General features: G+C 36.5%; 1 protein-coding gene across 5 annotated transcripts in view; it reads left to right on the top strand.

The window, feature by feature from the left end:
• The window catches only part of anapc1 (anaphase promoting complex subunit 1), an 80,138-nt gene that overhangs the window by 21,460 nt on the left and 32,299 nt on the right, over positions 1–26,379 (top strand). For all 5 annotated transcript variants that reach the window (XM_077217427.1, XM_077217428.1, XM_077217424.1 and 2 more), the window contains exons 17-31: positions 5,802–5,989; positions 6,622–6,696; positions 7,340–7,605; positions 9,208–9,299; positions 10,430–10,578; positions 13,433–13,511; positions 14,854–14,890; positions 15,023–15,096; positions 15,713–15,891; positions 16,666–16,892; positions 19,306–19,424; positions 20,109–20,380; positions 23,638–23,872; positions 24,006–24,097; positions 25,702–25,836. In XM_077217427.1, the coding sequence (XP_077073542.1) occupies positions 5,802–5,989; positions 6,622–6,696; positions 7,340–7,605; positions 9,208–9,299; positions 10,430–10,578; positions 13,433–13,511; positions 14,854–14,890; positions 15,023–15,096; positions 15,713–15,891; positions 16,666–16,892; positions 19,306–19,424; positions 20,109–20,380; positions 23,638–23,872; positions 24,006–24,097; positions 25,702–25,836 (2,219 nt within the window). The remainder of the gene's footprint in view (positions 1–5,801; positions 5,990–6,621; positions 6,697–7,339; positions 7,606–9,207; positions 9,300–10,429; positions 10,579–13,432; positions 13,512–14,853; positions 14,891–15,022; positions 15,097–15,712; positions 15,892–16,665; positions 16,893–19,305; positions 19,425–20,108; positions 20,381–23,637; positions 23,873–24,005; positions 24,098–25,701; positions 25,837–26,379) is intronic.

Here is a 26,379-nt window from a genome sequence, read left to right as displayed (position 1 = left end):
TAAAGGGACATTGTGTAGGAATTTCTCCCATCTAGCGGTGAAATTGTATTTTCCATTCGCACGAATTGTGCTCTCCAGCGCCTCGCTTTTTCAAAATGCGTGTTGCATCTACGGTAGCTGTTAGGTACCAAAAAGCTATGACAGGATGTCTTCTAATAGTACTTCGTCGAGTTTTCCTTCGGGTGAACAGGTTTGTTATTTCAAACAAACTGCAACTTGACACAACGAACAAACGAATGTTACAGTATGAATAATAACAGTGTAATGCAGCCTTTTAAACTTGCCGGGGCCGTGAAGCGCCTCTCACTGCTCTGCTCCTCCGTTTCGGCTGCTTTCAGTTACGTGACGCTGGCTCTGAACGAAAACACGTTGCGGAAACGCGTTGGCCTAGTACTTTTTGACCCTCTCTGCAATAATAGTTTTTCAAGATGACGGAACGACATGGAAGCCTCCGTGGACCTACCAATCACATGTATATAAAGATAATAAATTCTTCGTTTACGAGGATAAGTCAGATAATAGACAGAGGTATTTGTACACAATTGAGGACATATTTATGAATAAAAATATTGATTTTAGATAATAAAATACCTAAAAAACTACACATTGTCCCTTTAAACCAAAGTTTTTTTCTGGTAAGATAAGGTAAAAACTTTATCAATCCTATTATGGAAATTTTGCCAGACCATTCATATGAAACACAAATCCTCAAAAATACATTAAAACATATTAAAAAACACCGTAAATAAATGTATTTGGCTGCCTGGGTCATCTGTGTGAGGGTGTATGATGTTGAAAGACCCGAATCACCCAATGACCTCAGGAACATCACTGAAGATGTGTCCCAGCGCATCCTAGGATGCATATTTGACGTAAATGTCAAGTCAATAAATTCAATTAATATGAATGCACTATGAACTTATATGAACAATCCATAAACTATTTTATTTGTTTTAAGTAACCTTAACAAAGATATTAATAAATGCTTTTAAAAGATATTGCTCATTGTTAGCTAATGCATGAATTAACATTAACAATTAAACCTTAGTGCAAAGTGTTATTTTTGTAAAGAATATATGTCGTCATATTCATAAATTTTAGTCTAATATTGGAATATTTGAAATAAGGATATTTTTCTTGAGAAACTTTGTTAGTAAATTATTGCAAAAATGTTGTCATATTTTTGTTAACAGTATAATTTAGTAGTATTATGAAATTAAACTTGTTTAATTACCGCCATGATGTGAGATTAACACTGCTGTTTTTCCAGCCACACTCACACTCCTATGAGACCGATCAGTATTTTTTGTAGTTATTTTGTAGAACTCAGATCCTGATTTATTTGGCATAAATGATGTGCTCAAGGATCTGTCACTAATGTGCTTTACTGCGAAGTAAAACTGTGAGTCATTCCTGCCACTTTCTACATTTAGACATTTGACCTTTTCTAATGTGTTAGCTATAATTATTTCAGGAAGTATACATGATACATGCTTGGGGTCTGTTCATGTCATTAAAGCTGTTTGCTATTACTTTTTCTATTTACTTTTTACAATTATAATGTTAACCACCTAGAAACCACCCAAAGCATGCTAGCATGACGGCGGTGACTTTTAAATGGACAAACAGCGCTCACATCCCAACTGCGGGTGCAGGTTTCCCGTGGCGGATTCATTTGAGTTTTTTTCTTTTCTTGGCCTTTCGTCTTAGACTGATTGCGTGTGACATCTACCCAATCCAGCTTTCTTTACAATTTTCTCAATTAATGCCAGCTTCCTGTTAATAAGTGCTTTAGTTTGGAAGTGGTGGGCTTTGTGCCACTAATAAAGTGACATTTTATTCAGGTCCATGCTGACCTTTTGGAGTTTGTTTGCTAATTAAGCTCTAGGCAAAGTCATTGAGAGTTTGGTGGTGTGACGCTGAACGATAACAAATAAAATGAAAGAAGTTGAAAATGCCATTTTAGATATCCCTAATTTGTTTAGTTGTGAACAAAAAACTACTTTTACACATTTTGCTGGAATTGTATTTTAACCAGTGAAGATATCACTGGATTTTTAAATGTAGCTTTATCACTTGTGGTCACTGATATTTACACTGATCTCTCAAGAATTAGTGACAAGGCTGGATGAACAAACTCTTTAGGATTTTAAATGACTAAGGGTATTCACATCTGTGTCTCTACTGCAAAATTACGAAATTACATAGTAGCACTGAGATGCTTTACTAACCTTCTAGATGTGACTTGTGTCTCTCCTCAACAAGCTGTGTGATTTGAGGACTTCAAAATCAAGCTTGTTGGTCAAATTACAAGCTGAATTTAATACTTTGAGATAGGGGTTTGTTTAAATTACTAACCCAAATTACGAGGAGTAGTGATAGTCATGCATGTCTTGGCAAAACATCACTAAATATTTTTTACTGTGAAATTCTCTCACTTAAATAAATATATAAGCCCATTTCCACCATGCAATAAAAAATTAAAAGGTGATTCCGACTTTTTATTTCACAACCCTGACTTGATCATCTCTCATTTCTGACTTTTTTCTCAGAATTGTGAGTTTAAAAAGTCTTAACACTCACTAAATAATCAAGCCTTTTGAATTTTCTGAGCAATATGATGTCTTAATGCTCATGCTCTGCCCACGATCACTGACGGACTGTCCCGTATTAGCATATTTCCGCTCTCAGCCATTTGTATACTGTCCGCCAAGGCAGCACTTTATGTGTCTTGTGTCGACACATAAGTGGAGTGACACGGTGGAGTGAGCAGTTGCTCATCATTTAAAGAGACATGCACCGAAACGGGTGTCTGTGAACAGAGCTGTTTTTGAGGAGGTAAAAGGTTGTTGTTTTACACAGCCATTGAGGAATTTTAACCGAACTATGTTACAAACTTTACATAAAGACCCTAAAGAATCATACCAACTTGTGGAAAATGGGCATCCGATGACCCCTTTAACAGAGATCATAACCTGGAGAAAAAAAGTCAGATTTGTGAGATTTTTAACTCAAAACGCAAGCTACAAACTGGGAATTGCGTGCCAGAATTGTGTTTACAACCTTACAATTCTGAGGGAAAAGTCAGAATTGCGAGACATACTCGGAATTGCGAGAAATAAAGTCAGAATTGCGATATACACTCACTGGCCAGTTTGTTAGGTACACTCGGCGAGTACTGGTTGGACCCCCTTTTTTGCCTTCAGAACTGCCTTAATTCTTTGTGGCATCGATTTAACAAGGTGCTGGAAACATTCCTCAAAGATTTTGGTCCATATTGACATGAACGCAGCATGGACATTGTCGGATCTGAACGATCTGAACTGCTGATACAAGGCAGGATCCCTACCATCTGAATGTTGCAGCAGAAATCGAGACCAGGCAACGTTTTTCCGATCTTCTATTGTCCAGTTTTGGTGAGTTTGTGTGAATTGTAGCCTCAGTTTTCTGTTCTTAGCTTACATGAGTGGCATCGGTGTGTGTCTTCTGCTGCTGTAGCTCTTCTGCTTCAGTGTTTGACATGTTGAGCGTTCAGAGAAGCTCTTCTGCAGACCACGGCTGTATTAAGTGATTATTTGAGTTACTGTTGCCTTTCTATCAGCTGAACCAGTCTGGTCATTCTCCTCTGACCTCCGGCATCAACAAGGCATTTTCACCCACAGAACTGCCGCTCACTAGATATTTCTCTTTTCAGACATTCTCTGTAAACAGATAGTTGTGTGTGAAAATCCCAGTAGATGAGCAGTTTCTGAAACACAGCCCGTCTGGCACCAACAACCATGACACGCTTAAAGTCCCTTAAATCACCTTAAATCACCTTTCTTCCTCACTCTGATGCTCAGTTTGAACTTCAGCAGATCGTCTTGACCATGTCTACATGCCTAAACGCATTGAGCTGCTGCCATGTGATCGGCTGATAAGATATTTGCTTTATTGAGCAGTTAAACAAACGTACCTAATAAACTGGCCGGTGAGTGTATAAACTCAAAATTGCATGAAATAAAGATAAAAGGTTGCAATTGCCTTTTTTTATTCAGTGGAAAATGGAAATGGGCTTTCATAGTTAAATATATGTTGAATATTAGAATCAAAAAAGCTATTTCCCATCATTTCATGCTTTTGTTTAATTTCGGCACTAAACAGCTCTCAAACAAAATTAAACTGAACATTTTTTTTATAGAATGGCACTTTACTGCATACACGGCACCTTAAATTACATAATAACCTGTCTTGCTAACTGTGGTGTCTTTTATAATATGTTGTTGAAAATTGTGGCGTCTGTTAAATTGTGTTGTATCGTATTCAATTTCAATGTTTAGCTGTGTTACTTTTTGTACTGTGATGACCTGATGGGGGACTACAGATGTAAAATAGCCTTTAGGCTAATTCTGGCATATTTACATTGCTGAAAAGCTAAGATGTCCATTAATATGCACTGTCCCTTTTAAATATATAAACAACTAAATAAATACATTGTATATTTTAACATTTTTTAAATTTCAGATTCCCCCTCCCCCAAAATTGTATTATGCACATAAGGGTTTTGCTCAGCAAATTATATCAAGGTTCAAAATTGTCTTCTCTTTCATTTCATCTTCTACAGAAATCAAACTAATCCAAACCCCATGCATCCCTCCACCCTCAGGTCTCAACATCCTCTTCCTCTGTGTATCAGGTCGTGTAGCCCCCGTGTCACGCAGTCGAGCACTCTGGCAAACAGTCATCTGTAAACCCCCTCAAGTGTAGTGTCCCTCGCTTTGCTCGGTTCCCCTGTGTTCTCCACCCCCTCGCTCAGATGTGTGTTCCAGCTCCGGCTGTGTCCTTTGAAGCGCCGGCCCCCTCCGTGCGCACCCTTCAATAGAACAACATTCATCTCCATTATCTTCACCTACACTTATTTTGGATGTACACACATGGGGGTGGGCAATATGACCTAAAAATTATGTTTTAATGTTATTTTTAATGTTAATCTAATATTATGGTATTAATTCACCAGATATCTGTGGTGACAGCTGACTAAAAACATGTATTCGTGGTGTTTGCTAAAGCAAGCATCATTATAACAATTGGTTATTACACTTCTTACTACTTCAGTAAAACTTTACATTAAGGTTCATTAGCTAACATTAGTTAACCACCTTAGTAGTTTATTTATTCATCTTAGTTGGTATTAATATCAAAGGCTGTATTTGTTAACATTAGTTAATGCACTGTGTGAACTAACATGAACAAACAATGAACAGCTGTATTTTTATTAACTAATATTAACACAGATTAATTTAAAATTGCAACAAATGTATTGCTCATTGTTAGTTCATGTTAATACATTAACTAATGTTACCTAATGAACCTTATTGTAAAGTTTTACCACTTCTTATTATTAAACTTCAGCATGCTTCAGACATGAATTATTCATCAAATCCTTAAAGAAAGGTTTGCTGTGTTACTTAAGTGATTTTTGCCTGATGAATGATGAAATGAGTGAGAAAAACATATTGACTCACAAGAGGCCTGCGGGGGTTTAAAAGACACTTAATATTCAATAATATTATCGATTTGACTACACCGATACTATCGGATGAAAACCAAACTTGAACTGAATTGAGCTGTATGATGATGACACTATATTGTCTCGTGTAGAGCTGCTTTACAGCTAAATCTAATTCATTTAATAATTGATAAACTTTTTTCTGGAGGCACTCAAGGCTTATCTAGAGACTAAAATATTACAGAAAGCGCCACACTTTACCATTGTGACAGTGACTTTTGTTATTAACAGCTGATCTTTCTTTCACTCCCAGTCAAACGTTGCCTGCAGGCCGTCAGGTTTATTTTACCCAAGGACACTGCCATGAAAGTGCTGGTCAAGTGGTACAACAGTTACAACGCCCCTGGAGGTCCCAGCATGCACCTGGAGTGGAACCTGTTTGTTACATGCCTAATGACAATGATGGGTTACAACACCGAACGACTGACATGGACACGTAACGTGAGTGTCTCTTTGGTCTGACCTCTGTGTCTGTCTTTGGGCTTTGTCAACCGCGGGGAATGCGGAGAGTTTTCAGGTACCTGGTTTAGCACACTAGGAAAGATCAAGAATTTAAATAAATGAAAACTATACACGTGATTTACAATCTACTTAAAAGCACAATTTACTTAAACCCTTTTAAATGTACTTTTTTTCTGATCATAGTTAAACAATGTTTTAAAATCTGTCTGGTAAACACAGAAAACAATTTACTACACATTAAACATTAGTTTCTACAAATTAAATGGTCATTATTGATATACCCATATATTGCCCAGTACAATCTCTATTTTTTTTTTTGCATAAATGTTATGTAAAGTCTTTTGTAGATCTTATTTTCTTGCATGCAGTTCATATAATTTTGTTTAAATAAATACATCAATATTTTTAAAATTATTTATTTATCAAAACAAAATACTTTATTAAAACAAAACACTGTTTATTCATGTATCAAAACAAAATACAAAACAATTTATGTATACTGAATTATATAACATCATTGTATTATAAGATGGCTGATAGTGAAGTTTCCAATTGGTGAATGAACACTTGTCAGTCTGAAATGCTCATTAACACACTTGTCATCTCCACAGCTTCATTTTGAAGTGCCTCTCTCTCCAGTAATAGCCCCTAAGAAGGCCCGTCCTGCTGACACGGGTTCAGATGAGGTGAGTGACCCTAGACATGCCAGAGGCAGAGGTCGGGGTCAAAGACCCTTGGTCATCTCTGTATCAGCTTGAACTGCAGGTTGAAATGTTGATTTAGATTTGTTTTTTACAGAAAGGCTTATCAAAATATGTACATTGTCAAAAGTTTGGGGTCAGTAAGAGAAAGTAAGCAATACTTTCTTTAAAAAGCAAGGGTGCATTAAATTGATCAAAAGCAATTAGTATATTGTTACAAATTATTTATATTTCAAATAAATTGTTTGCAATGTTTCTTGAGCAGCAAATCAGCATATTAGAATGATTTCTGAAGGATCATGTGATACCGAAGACTGGAGTAATGATGCTGAAAATTCAGCTTTGTAGCTCAGGAATAAATTACATTTTAAGACATTTTCAGATAGAAAACAGTTATTTTAAATTGTAATAATATTTCTATATTTGTTTAAATAAATGCGGCCTTGGTGAGCATAGAAGGCTTTCAAAACATAAAAAAAATCTTACTGGCTCCAAACTTTTCAACGTCAGTGTATATAGTGTGTATAACATGTATCAGCCCTCCACTGAGTTCCTGTAGTGAATGTTTTGAAGGTATTTATTTACCCATGGTTTGTTGATATATCTACATCTGTTCTGACATCATCAGGATTGGGCATACCTCCGCTGCTCCGACTACCATTGGCAAATTTCCATGCTACCTGCGGTGGCCGTTCAAGGCCTGGAGTTGGTGTCGCCCCCTGGTGGAGTGAATAACCAAGAGTCTCCTGTGGGTTTGGAGTCGTCAGCCCTCCTCTTCCCACATATCCCGGTGCTCTTCTACGTTCTGCACCTGCTCTACGAAGACCTGAAGCTGGATGAGCTACAGCGGAGCGGGGCGAGAGCTCTGGTTGGTCTGCTGCAACAGCTGGCCAAGTAATTATTTATTTAATTTTTTGGCCTGTTTGATAGAAATAATAATTAATGAAGTGGGAGAGACCAGAACTTATGTTTTCTATGACTCATGCACTAAACTCCTAACCAAGTAAAGTCACCCAACTCCTCAAACCTCCCATTTCACATTGTAATTGCTGCTTTTCTTTGTGGTGTATCCTAAATATGGATGGGTAAATAGCTGTAATGTTTTTCATTGTTTATTAAAATGTCAAGTGGATGCTGTCATGTGGACATAAAAAAAACAGCAGTGAGAGTTTAATTGGTTGCCGTTTGATAAACCCATGTGGGCTTGAAATTTAAAAGCATTGAATTATAATACACTATAAGACCAGATAAGGCTGTAACCATAATCCTCCATTGAGTACTGAATCTGTGGCTCGTGTACATTGTTTGCGTCTGTTGTGTGTAGGTCAGCATTAGGGCCGGGGAATATTTATCTCAATATTTTATAAGTAATAATATTATAATATAAAATATAATATTATATAAGTCTTTTGACAATATTGGATTCATATCTCTACTTCTGTATTTAAATGGTATTTTTTCCCTCTTAATCAGAAACCATAATTTCAACCAAACAGCCCATTAATTTTTGAAACATGGGGCAAGATATGTCCCACAATTTTACCTGCTATTATTTTTTTGCTACATTGTCACTTTGAAATTATCCAGAAATGATCACTAGAAACTTTGGTAGAATTCAATGGTTTTACTCTCTATTTTATCAATATTATGTATCATGTATTTTATATATTCTATATCTTCTATATTTCATATAGATTCAAAAACATGTAAAAGTGCAAATGTACTGATAGAAGATCATTTTTAATTTAAAAAATAAACCACCTTTTTAACACTGAAAGATATTTAAGAAAACACGTGATATCAGTAAGATCAAAGTCATCCAGCATCCTTTATGGTTCTTACTCCATATTTTTCTTGTTGTACGTTCAACACAGTCTCTGGTTTGTGTGTGTGTATATGTGTATATATATATATATGTATGTGTATGTATATAAATATATATATATATATATATATATATACACACACACACAAACCATATATATATTTAGGATTTTAACAAATTATGCTTTTTTTGTTGCACTCACTTCAGAGTTTGTTGGGTAAATGGAGCTGACAGTCCATTTGAAACCATCCTGTACTCTCAATTCATTCTTAATCAATAATAGATTGATCAGTTTATTAATTAATGTTTGACTTGACAGTACATGTATATTTTTTAATGTGAGTGTATTGACACATTGACTGAGGTAAAACTGGAAGGTACAGGAAGAAACAGGCGTCCACACCCAAAGATAGATCCTGTTTAGATAAATCCAAACATTTAGTATTTACAAATAAAAGCATATTTACATCATTGTGATATTCACAATATTGGTGCATACCACGCTAGTCTTCAGATGTACAGCAACCAAACCACAGATCTCATTGATCAGAGGCGTTAAACTGTGCCGTGTGAGTCATGCTCTGGTTTGGCTTTTATACCAGTATTAGTGTATATATTGACTGCCTGACGACTCTGTTACCAACTAATCATTTTTTCTCTCATTTCATTAGGGACCTACAACAGGAGGATTTCATTGATCTGTACTGGCGCGATTACCCCTCATTCATCAAAACGTTCAAGGAGGCCTGCGTGATTGATCAAGGTACGAGACCGATCGATGCGGTCGGGACACCTCATTAGCAGCTAAAGGCATTTCTATTCATTTACCAGACAGCGCTGACTTGTTAGGAGTTCACCAGATGCGCTTCTAGCCACGTTTAGGGTTTGAGTGACTGGCTTTGTTGAATTGAGGATTCTGTTAGTTGTGTATGTGGGTAGTCGACACATAAAATGGACGTGAAGATTTATTTCGCAACGCCGAGATTTAAGGTTAAATGTTCCATTAAAAGGTTTGACATATGCATGTTCTCACCTGTGTTGATGCATTTCTATTTGAAATTGGAAGTTAGGGCAGGAAGTATTTCAAGTCTTGTCTATTTTGTGCATTTTGTGTATATGCGCTTGAAAAGGAGAGTATTTCATAATTTTTTTATTCAGAATAGACAAATATCATATTATATATATATGTATATATATGTATGTGTGTGTATATATAATATAATTTATACTAATTATTACATATTTGTTTAATTTTATTTGGTCAGCTTTTTATAAATGAATAAGTGGTTGTTTTTGGATGCATTGACTGGTCATAATTTCAGTTATTCACCTTTCTGCTGTTTACTTAAAGGTCCTGCAGTGTATATTCCATGTACACTACCATTTAAAAGTTTGGGGTCAATAAGTTATTTTTTATTTTTTTGAAAGAAATTTATATTTTTATTCAGCAAGGTTGCATTCAATTAATTAAATGTAATTGTTTATTTTAAATAAATGCTGTTCTTTTGAACTTTTCATCAAATTTCAACATCTATTCATCCAAAGTCTTGAAAAACTGCATCATGTTTTCCACAAAGATATGAAGCAGCACAACCGTTTTCAACATTGATAATAATCAGAAATGTTGCTTGAGGAGCAAATCAGCATATTAAAATAATTTCTGAAGGATCATGTGACACTGAAGGCTGGAGTAATGAAGCTGATAATTCAGCTCTGCATAACAGGAAAAAAATACATTTTACAATATATTCACATAGAAAACATAACAGACTTCTTTCAAAAACATAAAAAAAGTACTGACCCATAATCATGTTCAAAGAATTATAAACTGCTCTATAGCTTGTCACGCAGCTTTACTGTCATTTACATGTGATGTCATCCATCTGTGTGCAGCTCAGATGGAGCTGATGACTTGGCCAGTGTTCCTGAACGGAGAGGCCCCGTGTGTGTTCAGCTGGCTCAGTCGCTGTCTGAGAGGGCAAGATGTGGCGCCTTTTCCTTATCTGCCCAGCATCTGCGAGAGAACCAAACTACTGGTGCTGGTAAGGACCAAAATGCTACTGAAAAGATCTTGAATATGGTCTTTATGCCTGGATTTATAGGTCCTGTCCAGCCACATTCTAAAACCCAATTCACTTCTGGCAAATTCAGGTAGTCTCTTCTTTCTCTAGATGTTCTACAGTGCGACCAGTTTAGTCCGATTCACACATGACTCCTTTGAGCAGGTTTTATATCGATTCATTCAAAAAAGACTCAACTCAGGAGTTTACTAGTTTGAAGCAATCTGACGAATCTTTCACAAAATAAACTCACTGAGTGCGTTTTACATGCATGTTCTTAACCCGATTATGCTTAATAAGCCGACAATGCACGTAAACGCGTTAACCTGTTTTCCTTTATCGGAGTAAGGACATAATAAATGGCTTAAGCATAGACCGATCGACACAGCTAGATAAATAATGTTACTGCATGGAAGGATAATATATGAGGCGTAAGTTTCCCACTGACATGTTGCAATACTATTCTTCGTTTTTCAATTCTTTATTTAACATCATAACCGACGTAACAAATGAAATACTCATATACTCAAATTATTACGTTTTGACAACACTACCAGGAAATAACCTGATTTAGTAATAAATTCTTGTAAACACGGTTTACTTGCGTTGTCAGGTAATTGGTTTGCATGTAAATCTGGGCAACATGTTATTTCAATAAGTTATTCATGTGAATGTGCTCACTGAATCAGTCAAGAGTATCTGACTCACTTTCTAAACTGCAAATCCACCTTGAAATTAAGTTTTGTGCAACAGTTTGTGAAACTAAAATTACTATCATTACTGACTGGTTACTGATAACATGTGGTTAAAGGTTGATCTTATGGTAATTTAGGGGATAGACTCTTGCATTTAAATCTGGTTGTCACTCCCAAAACATGTTGGGGTCCGTTTTTTTATGTTTTTGAAAAAAGTCTTTTCTGCTCACCAATGCTGTATTTATTTGATAAAAAAAATAGTAAAACAGTAAAATTGTGAAATATTGTTACAAAATAACATTCCAATAGGCTGATTTGCTGCTCAAGAAACATTTCTGATTATTTTTTACTTTGATTATTATCAAAGTAAAAAAACAAAAACAGTTAATGTTTTTTTCCTCAGGATTCTTTAATGAATAGAAAGCTCGATATAACAGCATTTATTTGAAATGTGAATTTATTTGTAAATTTGAAGTTTACTGTCACTTTTGATTGATTTAATGCATCCTTGCTGAATAAAAGTGTTATATTCATTAAAATGAAATCATGCTGTCCTCATACATTTGATTGGTTGTGTATGTGAGCAGTCACTGAATGCTGGTGATGCCCAACAGGGGGCGTTAACAGTGAGCAGAGGAACTGGGTGTCATGCCCTTAACTCACACACATGTTCTTTGGAAATGTCAAGCAGTTAGATGGCAAAGTGCTGCAAGCTAATCATAATGACATTTTACGAGCAGCGAGTCGTCCCCGGGCGTCCTCCATGTCCTGTGAGCAGGAGTGATGCCCCACCTTAATTAGTCCATGGAAGTGGTTGTCTGAATCACTCGAGAGGGCGATACAAGGGGTCACGGGTGCCATAGTGTGTGTGTGTGTGTGTTTGTTTTGTACTTCCTTCCATCAGGCAAAGTGAAGTGACGCACAACCCTACTGAGGTACTGACAAATCGTTACTCAATTATGGGCTGTGTTTACCCCACCGTTCCCGTCCCTTAGATTAGAGTCCAGAACATTAGAGCATCCATTTAATCCCTCTATACTTAAACTACCAGCGTATGTCTCTCTCTCTGCCTGTCTTTCTCTCTCTCTTTTCCAACCCCTTTCTTTCTCCCAATTACATTTTGTGGTAATTGCTAAGGAAAGCATCAACATTACTATGGCTCATGCGTAGAGTTGCAGTCGTGTTCTGCAGGTTTTGAGGAGAGGGGTGCTATTGCTTTTCTAAGCTATCAGACTTGAGATTTTCACCTGTTTGGATGTTTGAACAGGAGAAATACTCCTTTAGACATTAAAGAGGAGATTCAAGCCTTATATAGACACCAGAATATCACAGAGACTTTGTGGTTAGACTCTTTTGAAGCTATCTGCCTAGTCTGTCATAGATGCTTTATCCAATCTGTTCACGCAGAGCCGAAGCACAACCAAAACAATGTTCTTCCTCAAAATACATGCAGTTTCATTTTTTTAACCGCTAGAGGGCCAAAAGAAGTAACATTGCAGACTTTGGGTGCAATACTTGAATATCTGATGCTGTGACTAAATCTAAACTGTCTTCCTGTTTAAATCCTCAACTGTATTTTGGTAATTTTGTTACGTAATTTTTATTAGTTTTTCTTTATTTATGATAATTTGGTAATTTATTTTTATTTCAGTTTTAAATTTACTTCAGTAATCACCCTAAACTTCTTTCAGCTAGTTGCCAAGAAAAGGCAACATTTGAAAGCGTTCATTTAGTTTAAGTTTCTCATGTAATTATTTTATTTTATATCAGCTTTATTTTAATTAACAAAAAACAGACTTTCTGCTTAATTCCTCAATTGCATATTAGCTATATGTCTTTGTCATTTTTATCAGTTTGTTGTTTAAAAATATCTTCAAGTAGTAATTTCTCATTTGAAATGAAATTGATTGATTTGAAATTGCTGTTCTGAATGAGTGCCGTATTACCTGTGTACTGCGGTTGTGACGCATGCAGTCATGCGTGTGGTTGATGACTGCGCTCCTGCATTACTTCATGATGAAACATGTTCATTCTCCCCTCACATGACCAGACTGAGTGACTGTCATGACAGTAGCAAACCAAAACCACACAGGTGCTGTCCCACTGCTAATACTCACTCTCTTCTTCGGTCTGTTTCTCAGAGTTATGCCCTGTATGTGGTTGGAGATGAGGACGCCATCTCGACAAACATGTTGAAGTACCTCTCCAGGCTGTCAGCAGGTGGGCTCTGCGTGTGTGTGAGATTAGAGGCTATTGAAGGGCGTCTTTACCATCAAGCAAGTACACTAGTGAAAAATAGGATTAATTTATATATACATATTAAAATACACATATGGTTTGGATGCTAAATGGAGGACTGATCTATACAGAGGAAAGGCTCAAGATCATGCCAACAACCTCCAGCGGATCATAAAGCATCGCGGGGAATCCAGCCAACAAACATGAACTATGCTAGCCACTATATCTCTATATCCTATTGTGAAGCATCAAAACTACGTCACCTACAGATTGTTCACAAAAAATGAACCAGTCTGCTCTAATCTTGAGTCTGGACTAAATTGAAAATTAAGTTATATTTTTTCCAGTGTAAATCCATTGTTATAAATTTTCTTGGGTCCTTTAAGAATAGTGAAATAGTTTTTCACATAATGAGCTCTTTCCACGAAAGTAGATCTTATGGTTCCACTTTACTTCAATAGTCTAAATAAAGTGTTACCAATCGTATAGATCCATTTATACTTTAAATTAATTGCAGCCATTTATGTTTCTAAGAGCACAGAAGTTTGTTTTGTTTCATTATTAGTCGTGCTGTAGTGGCATAAATATGTAGCTAAAAATAAAGAGATTCCCAGAGACATTCACGAGAATCTGATGTAATGGTTCCAAGTTATTTAAATTATAATTGATCGTAGTCAGTTCAAATATTATATTTGTAGATCAAATCCAGTTTATTTTAGATAGACGGGGTGTGGGACAAAATAAAAGCTGATGATCTCTTTTCATATCGGCACCTATTCAGTCTAATATTGATTTAAATAATAATTATGAAATATATATACTGTACGTGCATCCCAAGTAGTAATACTTTTCGTAAGTGTTTATAAAATGACCAGCATATTTAGCATTCCCCCATAGCATTTTCAGCATCATTACTCCAGTCTTTAGTGTCACATGATCCTTCAGAAATCATTCTAATATGATGATTATAAATGTTGAAAACGGCTGCTTTCAAAAGAACTGCATTTATTTGAAATATAAATCTTTTTTAGCATTATACTGTATATGTCCTTACTTTCACTTTTTATCAATTTAACGAGTCCTTGCTAAATAAAAGCATCTTACTTACTCCAATCTTTTCAACGGTATTATATTTAAAAACAAAATATTTTTCAGATTTTTATTTTTCATATTCCAGCTCATTCACTATTATTTATATCATATACATCATACAGTAAATAAAACCATCCAATTAGATTTGATAATACAGAAACCAGGGAAAAAGAAGAATAAAAAGTGTTTTTGACTATGTATATAAATGATTATGAAGTTCCTGTTTTCACAGGGCAAAAGAAGAATATGAGTGATCCTTTTCTGAGAAGGTACAGTACCTGTGGTTCAGGAATACTGTCATGTGCCTTATGTTTGTTTTTTCTGGATAAGTCTCGGCTCATAAATTCTAGTCAGCTGCTTTAGTTCCTCCAGTGTGTTTGATTGTCGGGTGTGTTTCACAGGCAGAGCAGCGTGAAGCCCGCACCTTCATCTGGATGCCTGGCTGAGAAGCTGGTGGTGTGGTTGACCTCTGCAGGTCAGAGTTATTCCAGAAACACAGCACAACCTGTTGATCCAAAAACATACTCAAGTACACCCTTGCAAATGCGTATGCTTGGCTGACACATCGCAAACATGTAGTCCCATACTTAACATGCATTGTTTCTCTGGTGGTAACAAACCTCAGTATTCAAAGGGGTGATAGTTTCCTTCAAATGTCATTCATTCAAAAGCATTATTAAGGTATGCTAGCTAAAAACAAGCAAACGGTTCAATTTGAACTTACTTAGCATTAATCTGTTCTCCGCTATGACAGCAGTTCACCTGAAAGAGAAAAACAGATTGTAGATGTTTTACTGGACGCTGAAAAATTCAGTGCGTACTTTCATTCTGACACATTTCGGAAAGCAGTAAAATGTAAAATTGGGTAGATAGGATTTGCATTCACGTATCGTTATTCTCCTAAAGCCCCTAATTTTCTATTGTGTTTAGCCCGGAATGTAGGTGTCTGGTTAAAAACATCCTCCTCAGATTCTGCAGCACTTGTTGGTTTACCTTAGTTCATGTTAGCTTAGTTATATTTGAACTTTAAACCAAGCTTGTCACGAGGGCATGTGACTATGACTATTTTACATGCTTGTTTTTTACCTCAGGATTTACATTGAAGGATCTGGAGTCGGTTCCTTTTGGTGTGGCTCTGCCAATCAGAGACGCCATCTACCAGTGCAGAGAACACCCCTGCTCTGATTGGTCTGAGGAGGTCTGCGCTCTGATTGGACGACAGGACCTGACCAAGCAAGCTCACAAAGTCACCCTGGCCAATCGTAAATCCGTAAGAAAGTTGCTTTGCAGTTTGAATGGCATGTTTGGTCACAGCTGTACATGTATTGCTATACATTTCGTTCTGAACTCAACTGTTGACCTGTATTTTATGCATTTATTTTAGCATTATTTATATACTATTATAATATTTATATAATATTTTTTATATTTTCAGTGTTTATTTTTTCTACTTTTTTTTTAAGTTCCGATTTTTCATATAATATTGATCTTTTATTTGATCTTTTTCACTTACCCGAAATGATTTAAAAAAAAAAGTTTTAGTGAACAGTAACAGCGCTGTTTATTACTAGATAAAATGTAAACTATCCTGTATTAAGACACTATCAATAGTAATATACAAAATACACAAAGCTGCACAACTATCTTTAAGGCGAATTAAGTTGCCTTCTTTTTGGTTGTGCTTGAAATAAAAAAAATTACTTTTATTATTCCTGTATTCATACTTGCATATTCATTATCATGCAAAATATCAAATAGAAACCCTAGGACACTTCACAGGGGTCAAAAAAGATTTTTAAAAATATTATTGGCTTTTCCAAAAACAAATGTTGAATTGTTGTCTCCTGGGTAGTGGCAGTGCTGACAGTAATTCCTGTCCCAGTTAAAACAACTACTGTCTGAATTGGGCTAAAGACTTGAATATGGTATTTAAGACTGGTATTTTCTAATTTTAGAATGTGTAAATACAGTAATTATGATGCGAAGTGAATGAATTGAACAAGGTACTTTCATTGTATATTCAGTGTGTTTGTGTTTGCCCTAGACTGTCGGTCTAAACGTAATGCTTGAGCCGCCAGTGACCAGTGATGCCGATGAGGAGGAGGACGGTATGACAGACCTGCGCCCGGAGGTGACGGAGCTGATCTGGAGTCAGGATCTGAGGGTGCAGGAGGTCCGTCGTCTGCTCCAGAGCTCCAGACCCGTCCGGGTCAATGTGCCCCATCTGCCTGAAGTCAGTGACCATGAGTACATTGAGGAGAAAGAGAACAAGTGAGCAAGCTCAGTCTGGTACTCTTAAAAATAAAGTATTGTACACTCTTACAAATAAAGGTTCTTTATGGCATCTACTGTTCCATGAAGAACCTTTAACATCCATGGAATCTTTGAAAAAAGTTTTTTCTAGGGTTTTAAAATGTTCTTCTATGGCATTGCTGTGAAAACCCTCTTGTGGAACCTTTATTTTAAAGAATGTAGGGTTCTGAAAGGATCTGTAAAGAACTAAGTAAATAAAGAAAACACAAATGAAACCGCTACTTGTCAGAAAAACAAACACAATTTTTTTTGTTTTTTAAAAATAATTATACACTGTTAAATTGATATTGTGGCTTTATAAATTGTCAGGCACTTGATTGTGCCATTATATTATTAACATTTTAACAAAATCAAGTTCAGATGAAGTTATGAGGTTTTTGATCCGCAAATTTCTGACATTTTTTTTCCGTCGTTCGAATGGCTGCATCTGAGCTAGCAAGTGCATCGCATTATGCTTTCATCAACGTACAGGTTATAAAGTTTATTGTAACTATGTGGGGTTCAATATTTTCTGTCATTTGGCCGAAAACTAGTGCTATAAATTAAAACATGAAGTGTTATGCACAGGCTTTTGTGTTGGAAATTCACCAATAAAATTGAAGTCAGGCCACTCAAATGGTAAAAATAAAATAAAATAAAATGTATTTGTCTGAAACTGCAATCCAAAACATATCTCAGAGAGCTACAAAATGAGCTCTAAGCAAAACAGAGTATTTATTCAGTAAAATCATACATATTCATTTATCATTGATCAAAACTTTCAAAGTTAATTGGATAAGCAAATGAACAGAATATCATAAGGCCTCCTACATCCTTTTATCATTTATGTACACCTTCCGGTTCATCTTTATCCACATTGGTTTTCCTCAGCATTCCATAATATGTCCACCTGACATACGTAAATATTTTTTAAATTGGAAACATTTTATTTGACTCCCTAGACTCTTCCCAGGCCTACTGACCTTGACTACAGAAAGAAGCATTATTCACTAGTTGTTTTTCACAGCATTTGCAGATTAAAACTTGAGTGAGAAGACAAAGAAGAGATAAAAGGGACAATATATCTGAGTCTTCTACCAAGAGTGCGATGGAAGGAGGGTGCCTGTGCTCGGTAGTTATCTGAGGCCTTGCATTTGAGTGCCTCAGATAACTTACAACATCTCCATACTTAACAGTCAAAATTGAACGCTTACATGTATGCCATAACCTCCTTTGGGCAGCGACCTGCGTGAAACCTTCAGTTCATCCCCTTACATTCTAAAGATACAAGTTAAAGTCCCCCTGTAGTCAATCATTTTACCCCTTAAAAAGATCACATATTTATGTGATCAAAGATGAAATTACATATTTAAATGTTTTTTCCTTGGAAAAAAAAATTCTTCATTTCTGCAATGAGCCCCGCCTCCACTCACTCACAGCAGCTCAGAGATCCACTCGTTGACGATCACACGTTGAGCTGATTGGTTACAAGGTAGTTTGTGACGTCAGAAACACCAGCGATTTCAAACTGTGTTTTTGGTTCACCGCAGTTTTAAGGAGAAAATACTCAGCAATGGTGTTGAGATGAATTTGTACATTCATCAAGCAGGTTTGTCTGAAGCATATAAAAAATACCACATAGACACATAAACAAATTCAAAAACTTGATTTTCATCGAAGGAATTACGTTGTCCCCCTCCTCTAATCCCTCTGTCAAAAGCATCATATATTGAGTAACATTAAAGGAGGAGTATCTGTTTTTAGTACATTTATATACACACACACACACACACACACACACACACACACACACACACACACACACACACACACACACACACGTATGGATATGTATACATGTCCAAAACAAAATGGATTAATATCTTACTCATGTAAGATTAAAAAAATGAATCATGTTTAAACGGTGGTATTGATTGAATACACATAGGAAAATAATGTCTCTTACACCATTTAAAACAGTTCTGGCTATGACTTTATGCGCTCTTCTTCACTCCTCAAATACATGAAACATTAGTCTTTATATAAACTATATACAGTTTTTATAGAGTAAAGAAAATGCTGTACTTATTCAAAGAACCAGTTCTTCATTTATACTTGCATTACAAACAAGTAGGTTTTACGAGGTTGTACAGACAGTTTGAGGATTCAATGGAGTTACGAGGTGTAGTCACAAACTTAAAAAAAAAAATATATATATACTTTTCATTGGTTAAATGTTTTGCAAAACCCACAGACCGACATAAAGGGTGACCAATAGTAATGAATTATGTAAAAAAGGAAAATGACAAAATATAGAGATACAGAGTTTCTGTCCAACAGTGGCGTTATGGAAATCTTAAAAAATTCATCATTGCTCTTATTTTTGTTGCAGACTGCTACAGTTGTGCCAGCGCACCATGTCTCTTCCGGTGGGCCGAGGACTCTTCACACTCTTCTCGTATCACCCTGTGCCAACCGAACCACTCCCTGTGCCCAAACTCAACCTGACTGGTACTCTCATAAACCACCACCCATGCTTTGAAGTTTTCTAATGAATACTTTTACAGCGCTCGTAAAACCGTTTTAAGAGCCCGGTTGAATTTCGTTGTCAGTATCTGTGCCCAGAAGATGCAAATATCCGACCCTTCCCACCACAGCGTTATATCTTTCACTCTATCTTCAACGATTTCATGTCAGTTAAAGAGAAAACCTTTTCCCACGACCCTTAGTGGTATTCTTCATATGTAGATTTTTGGGTAGACTTTTCCAATTTGGGCTACCCAGACCTCCAACCACTCTCAAAATTATAACCACTGTTAACCACTCTCAAAATTATATTTAGGCTTAATTTAGGACATATATTTGAATTGCATATACATTTTTCATCCATTTGGATTTTAACATACACAAACTGTAAAGCTTGAAATGCATATTGGTCAAATCAAACGGATAACAAACGGGTATGATTTTTGCAAAAAATAGCATAATTTATTTATAATTAAATTATATGCATGTAGTTGATTTTTTGTATTTAATCTCATAATCTCAAACCTCTTCCTCTGCAATTTACTTGCTACTTCCTACTCACTTTCCCCCTGTAAAATGCAACATTTTTGATGTGTTACCTTTGTTAAACCCAGGAAGCCATGTAGTATCTTAGTAATTAAACTCCCCTCTCTTTGTCTTCTCCACCAGGCCGTGCTCCTCCCAGAAACACCATGGTGGACCTGAACAGCGGTAACATCGATGTGCCGCCCAACATGACCAGCTGGCCCAGCTTTCATAATGGAGTGGCGGCTGGTCTTAAGATCGCCCCTGCTTCCCAGGTGGAATCTGCCTGGATTGCCTACAACAAACCCAAAAGTGCTGACCTGGCTAACGAGTACGCTGGCTTCCTCATGGCCCTGGGCCTCAACGGCCACCTCACCAAACTAGCAACACTTAACATCCACGACTACCTGACCAAGGTCAGTTACAGCCTCAGATGGGATGATAATTATATCATGAATGAAAACGCAATGAGTTACAACTCGACAAAAGGGCAACAGGACCAATGTCACTCTCTAGGGTCCAGTATTATTTTAGTTTTAAACTATTATTGTTTTTATAAATAGTAGCTTTTATATATATATATATATATATATATATATATATATATATATATATATATATATATATATATATATATATATATATATATCAGGGCTTAAAGTATTCCGGCCGGGGGCCGGATTTCCGGCTTGAGGGCAGGTCCGGCCTCCGGCGCAGGCAACATTTATTTATCAGGCTGCAAATTACAGTCGGAGGCACTTTCGGCGCGAACGCGCTTGGAAAAAACGAGCGCATCGCTTCCATTATGAGCGCGCGCGGCTAGATTTGAAATAACCAACTTGAGCGCGCAAAAGACGCGATATGTGAACAGTCCCTAATCTGACTTGAATAAAACACCGGTCCCCTATAAACCTACCACATTGATTCAAGAGTCAGCGCGCACAGCTGTCACAGCCAATGGGAGCATGATATTAGGTTGTCTTAGCCAATTGCTAGAGAGGAGGGCGGGTGTCTTGTGCAGGAAGTGAACCAGTTCGCAGTTAGCTTGTACACACGCTATGGAGAATGGAGTTTATCAAACCAAGAGAAAATACATCTGCTTTGGAGAAGAAAGTAAAAAACAAGTGGCGCTGAGCATGGTTTGAATAAAGAGGAAAAAACGGGAATGCTTTAGGCACTTGGTGCAGTAAACTTCCGGAGCCTGGAGCTTGTTTTTGCATAGTTTGCCACAAAAAGCTTCACTATGCCACTAGCGGTGAAAAAAAACACTTGTCCGTCATGATGGAGAATGGAATTAAAGAGTAGTGAGAGAATGAGATGCTTGAGATCCTGTCAGCAGCGGCAGATCTTAAAGTGACAGCAGCCACTAATTCTCTATGTCTGTAAAGTTAACTTAAGAACAAAGGGAACAGAGAAAACTAATAACTACTCTTTGACTAAAGAACGCTTGTAACTTTAATAAGGATTAATCTAATTTAATTTATAATTTATGCATTGCGGACTATTTTATAACCCTATTCAATTTCTGTATATTTCATACCTGTTAGACAGGAAAGGTACAGATAAATATGACATTTATTATGGGTTTAAGTGAGGATTTTTTTTAAGTTCACTTTAATTAAGTTATTTTTTTGAAGCCTAACAAATGTTTAAAATTTTGGGGGAAATAATTTTCATCGAGACATCATTAGCTATATTAATATCAGTGATACTGGCCCATTAATAAAAAGATGCCATTAAGATACAGCCGTAATACTTGAGAATAAATGGTTCCATTTGAAAATAAGTCCGTCTGTGCAGTCTGTCTATGCACTGTCTGTGTCTGCAATTACATGGAGCCTAATAATCCAATTATAATCAGACCAATAGCACAGCCGGAATAAAAAAAGTCACAAGTAAATACGTCATTTTGAATGAATTGGTCAAATCCGAATAAATTCATTTGGATTGTAAGGGGTGTTATAAAACTTTTCTAATCCGCTTGATAAGGCATGTAAACACTTTATCGGATTGAAAACCAAAACTGGAACGTTTTGCGGTCGTTTTGTGCTCGTCGTCTCCTAATAAGGACCGGAAATAGATGAATATAAAGTCTCCTTTTTAAAACAAAGAAAAAAGCAGTGGTAGGAAGATAAGTTAGTATAACATCGGAAAACTCTGTATTTTCGTGCAGTGTGCGCACGCCATTTAAAATCAATTCCATTTTAAGGTTTGTTACATATGGTTCGGATTCATCAATCGGAATGATTTCCTTCCTTCATATTGAAACAAAGGGCGTCCATGTAAACTTAGCTATTATCTCGTAATTAATTTGCATCTTAAATAATTTGCATATTGTCCACCCATACATTTCAGATTGGTCCTAAGGCCCTGTTTTTTGTAATAAACAACTGCAAATGTAACACAAAATCTACTGTGATCACCTGTAAGACATCCGCAGCTGTCCCCTAAAGATAACCCAGATAATGTATCCCGTACAATATGTGACGAATCCAAACATTCATGTGTAGCTAACAGTATGATTCACCTTAGATTACATGAGTCACCTGCGCTTATCTATAATGGAGATCTATGTGGGAATCTGGAGTTGCGGGCGAAGTTAACTCTAGTGGTTATTCAGAAGAACAAAACAAGACCAATTTTGCATAATGGCTTTCAATTGAATTGAAGACGTTATTAAAAAGGTTACCTTTCGCTTAATGAGAATTGGACACTCTGTGATGAAGTAGTCTTGAAGTGGGGTACACTTAATTGAACTTCTTTTTAAAGGCCAAGATGGCATCTCTCCTGCTAATGGACCTAGAGATCGTCAAGGCTCTTCCTGAAAAGCAAAGATCTCTTCTTCCTCTTCCTCCTCCTCCCCTAATTCTCTTATCTCGCCATTCTTAGCATTGGAGCTGTCAGGTTTGCATGTTTTCTGGGGTTTTTGCTCTCATCCTGTTGTTTTTCTCACATGAAAGTCAAACGTAGAGCTGAGTTTCATTCTGACAGTTCACAGGGCAGTAACGTGTGCTGCTCTCTCATTTCCAGTCAGGCCAGGCTTTGTTGATACTTTCTGTGGTCGCCGAGCATATCTGTAATCTATAAGCTATATCGAGCCTTTAGCTAGTTTGGTGTTTACACTGCCCGCTCTCACACTGAGATCTGCGGCCAGGCTTTCTAGACTCTGATAGTACTCCTGTCTATTTTACAAGAATCTGGCAGAAAAACATCCTGTTTTACTTCATGCACATGTAAAAAGGAATGAATGAGAGACATTTTAATGAATGAAAAAAGTGTTAATGTCAGTCCCAAGGTTGCATAGCTCTCTGCAAGTTCAGTCTTTACTTGATTGGAGAGAGTTGATGGCTTAAAATAGTGCTCTTTCGGTTTTGGAGTGTTTCCAGATATACATACATATATATATATATATATATATATATATATATATATATATATATATATATATATATATATATATATATATATATATATATATACTGTATATATATATAACGTATATGTGTAATTAAAATATATATATATATATATATACACACACACACACACACACACATACATACATTTTATTATATATTAATAATAAATCAAATATATATTATTATAATTTGCGCTATATTATAACATATGAACATATTATGAACATGGTTCTATCTTGTCTCCTCTCATTCAGGGTCACGAAATGACAAGTATCGGGCTGTTGTTGGGTGTTTCTGCTGCTAAACTGGGCACCATGGACATGTCCATCACTCGTCTGCTAAGCATCCACATCCCCGCCTTGCTGCCGCCCACCTCCACCGAGCTCGACGTGCCTCACAGTGTGCAAGTGGCCGCTGTGGTCGGCATTGGTCTGGTTTATCAGGGCACCGGTCACCGGCACAATGCAGAGGTGTTGCTGGCAGAGATTGGTTAGTAAGCGTGTTCAGGGTTTGGCATAAAAATAAAATCAGCTGTTGTTCTCATTTGTGCCCATTCAAGATATTGAATATTAAGTTAATTGTTTTATATCTGAGACTGTAACAGCTGTGTGTCGTTCCCAAGGACGTCCACCTGGTCCTGAGATGGAGTACTGTACGGATAGGGAGTCGTACTCTTTAGCAGCAGGACTGGCGCTTGGAATGGTCTGCCTTGGGGTGAGTGTGTTTCCAAAGCATTATCTTGTTCCTTGAACGCTCAGCAACAACAGAAACAAAAAATCCCTACTGTAAAGGATCAATTTGCCCAAAATAAAATTAACACAAAGTATCATTATTGTCTTTAATCATGTGCCGTGTGTACATACCAATGTGTGTTTTAGTGTTTCTGAAAAGTCAAATTTGTTTTAATTTTAAGCGCATTGCATGGCAGCGGATAAAAAAACGAAACGCAGTTCCTTCAGGAAACAACAGTGACGCATGTAGTAGACAGTTGGTGCGTCCCAAGTCATGTACTTGTGCATTATTCTATGCTGTTTTGTAGTATAAATAGTGCAAGTAGTGTGTTTACACTAAAAATTCCAAAAAGAAAACATGCACCTTAAATACCTGGATGATACACTTAATTAACCACAAAAAAAACTAAATGTGGAATGTTGGGAGATTAAAATTAACAACAGAGTCCAAACTATTAAATTCAAATGCTATTTATTTGCAGATATAATAATTACACTAATATAAAAACTGAAATGTTTGTATAAAACTCATTTGCACATAAGGTAATTCCATAACTTCATTAACACTTGTCTTCATGATAAATGTATTTAAACATACACTAACAGTAAATAATCTCCTCTCTAGTGTTTTTTTATTGTAACTAACGAACTGTGAACATTGAATAACTTTCCTGAGGTAAATGCAAGGTTACGTATAGTTCACAAACTGTTTCTTTGACGTCTTTCTGCGGTTGAAACACAGATTGAGGGATTGCATGAGTCATGATTCATTTTGGTAAATTGTACACTGTATCTTTCAACATACCTTTTAATATTCATGCATGTTTTTTCATCCTATAACTTATTAAAATACTTTTGTATTAAAGTGGAAGAAAAGACTTGCGCTGCTGCTTGAACTGAGGCACTACAGCGATCTGTCACGTCACATTTAAGAGAGTAAAAACAAAAATAAAATGGACAGAATTTGAAAGCTGAGATTTTGTTTCTTTTCAGAAGTAACAAAGTTAAAAGCTCTTTGCGATTTTTGGATGGGAGGCACAACAAATAATGTTTTTTGTAGGGAAAATCCACTGAGCTGGCGGCTCTGGCTTGAACTACGTGTGATTCATAGGGTCCAACAAAACCTGCTTTTATGTCGCTTATTTTTAACCGTTAATGCGTTATTGTCATGTTAACTTCGACAGCCTGAAATTCAACACGAGATTTTCTTCACACACAGTATTTCAGAGTAATACACAGAGTTTCAGTCTGACACCATTTCCACCCCCTTTTGTCATGATATATATTCGGCCCTGATCATTGGCTGATTACTGAAAATAATTGCTTGTATCAGACGATACAGATTATTGGCTGATACATCTGTGTATACCTAATCTGATTATAGTTATTGTCCTTGGTGTGAACGGGCCTTTAGTCTGTGTGGTAATGCACTATTAAAGTGATGGAGTAAGTATTTGAAGTAGTATTTATTAGAAAAAGCTTGCTAGCTCATTCAGCAAAAAAGCATGCAATGTGTGCATCTATGAGTGATGGGAAGCGGAGATATTCCCACGCTTACCCAGCTGTTTGCTCTCTACTTCTCTGCAGCACGGCAGTAACCTGATCGGCATGACCGACCTGAACGTGCCCGAGCAGCTCTATCAGTATATGGTAGGAGGTCATCGACGCACTCATGCTGGCATCAACAGAGAGAAACACAAGTCTCCCAGCTATCAGATCAAGGTAGAGTCATGACTTTACCATCAAAGAGCATATATTCATCTGGAGCTTACTATGTACTGAGAATGATGCCACACCTCTCATGTGGTCATGCTTGACAGTTTGTATTATTCTTAGAGAACGTGAGGTTATGTTCAGCAGCGCTAATGTGCTGTCATACTATTTATCTGGTGACATCAAAGTGAACAATACGTATGCTGCATTCCATGCATACTTTATATTCATGCATCATATATATATATATATATGCATTATGCATGAAATTTAATTAGGTGTTCAAGCACGAAGTGCTGAAAACCTATTGTAATTGTACTGATTTTTAGGTGTTCAAGCACGAAGTGCTGAAAACCTATTGTATTTGTACTGATTTTTATTATTATTATTATTATTATTATTATTATTATTATTCTGCCGTAAAACGCGTCGTGCAGACCAAACCGTAAGTGCTAGAGACTTCATATTTGGGATTAAGGTAGCACAGAAATCGAGGAGAGGTTGAGAGAATATGAGCCCGATTGGCCCATAGGTGGCGCTGTAGTAACAAAA

Source organism: Siphateles boraxobius, unplaced genomic scaffold, assembly GCF_051911475.1.
Source record: "Siphateles boraxobius isolate OS27281-9 unplaced genomic scaffold, OSU_SipBor_1 73, whole genome shotgun sequence".
Taxonomy (NCBI): Eukaryota; Metazoa; Chordata; class Actinopteri; order Cypriniformes; family Leuciscidae; genus Siphateles; species Siphateles boraxobius.
Note: the sequence above shows the minus strand (reverse complement) of the source record. Positions and strands in the feature narration are given on the sequence as shown.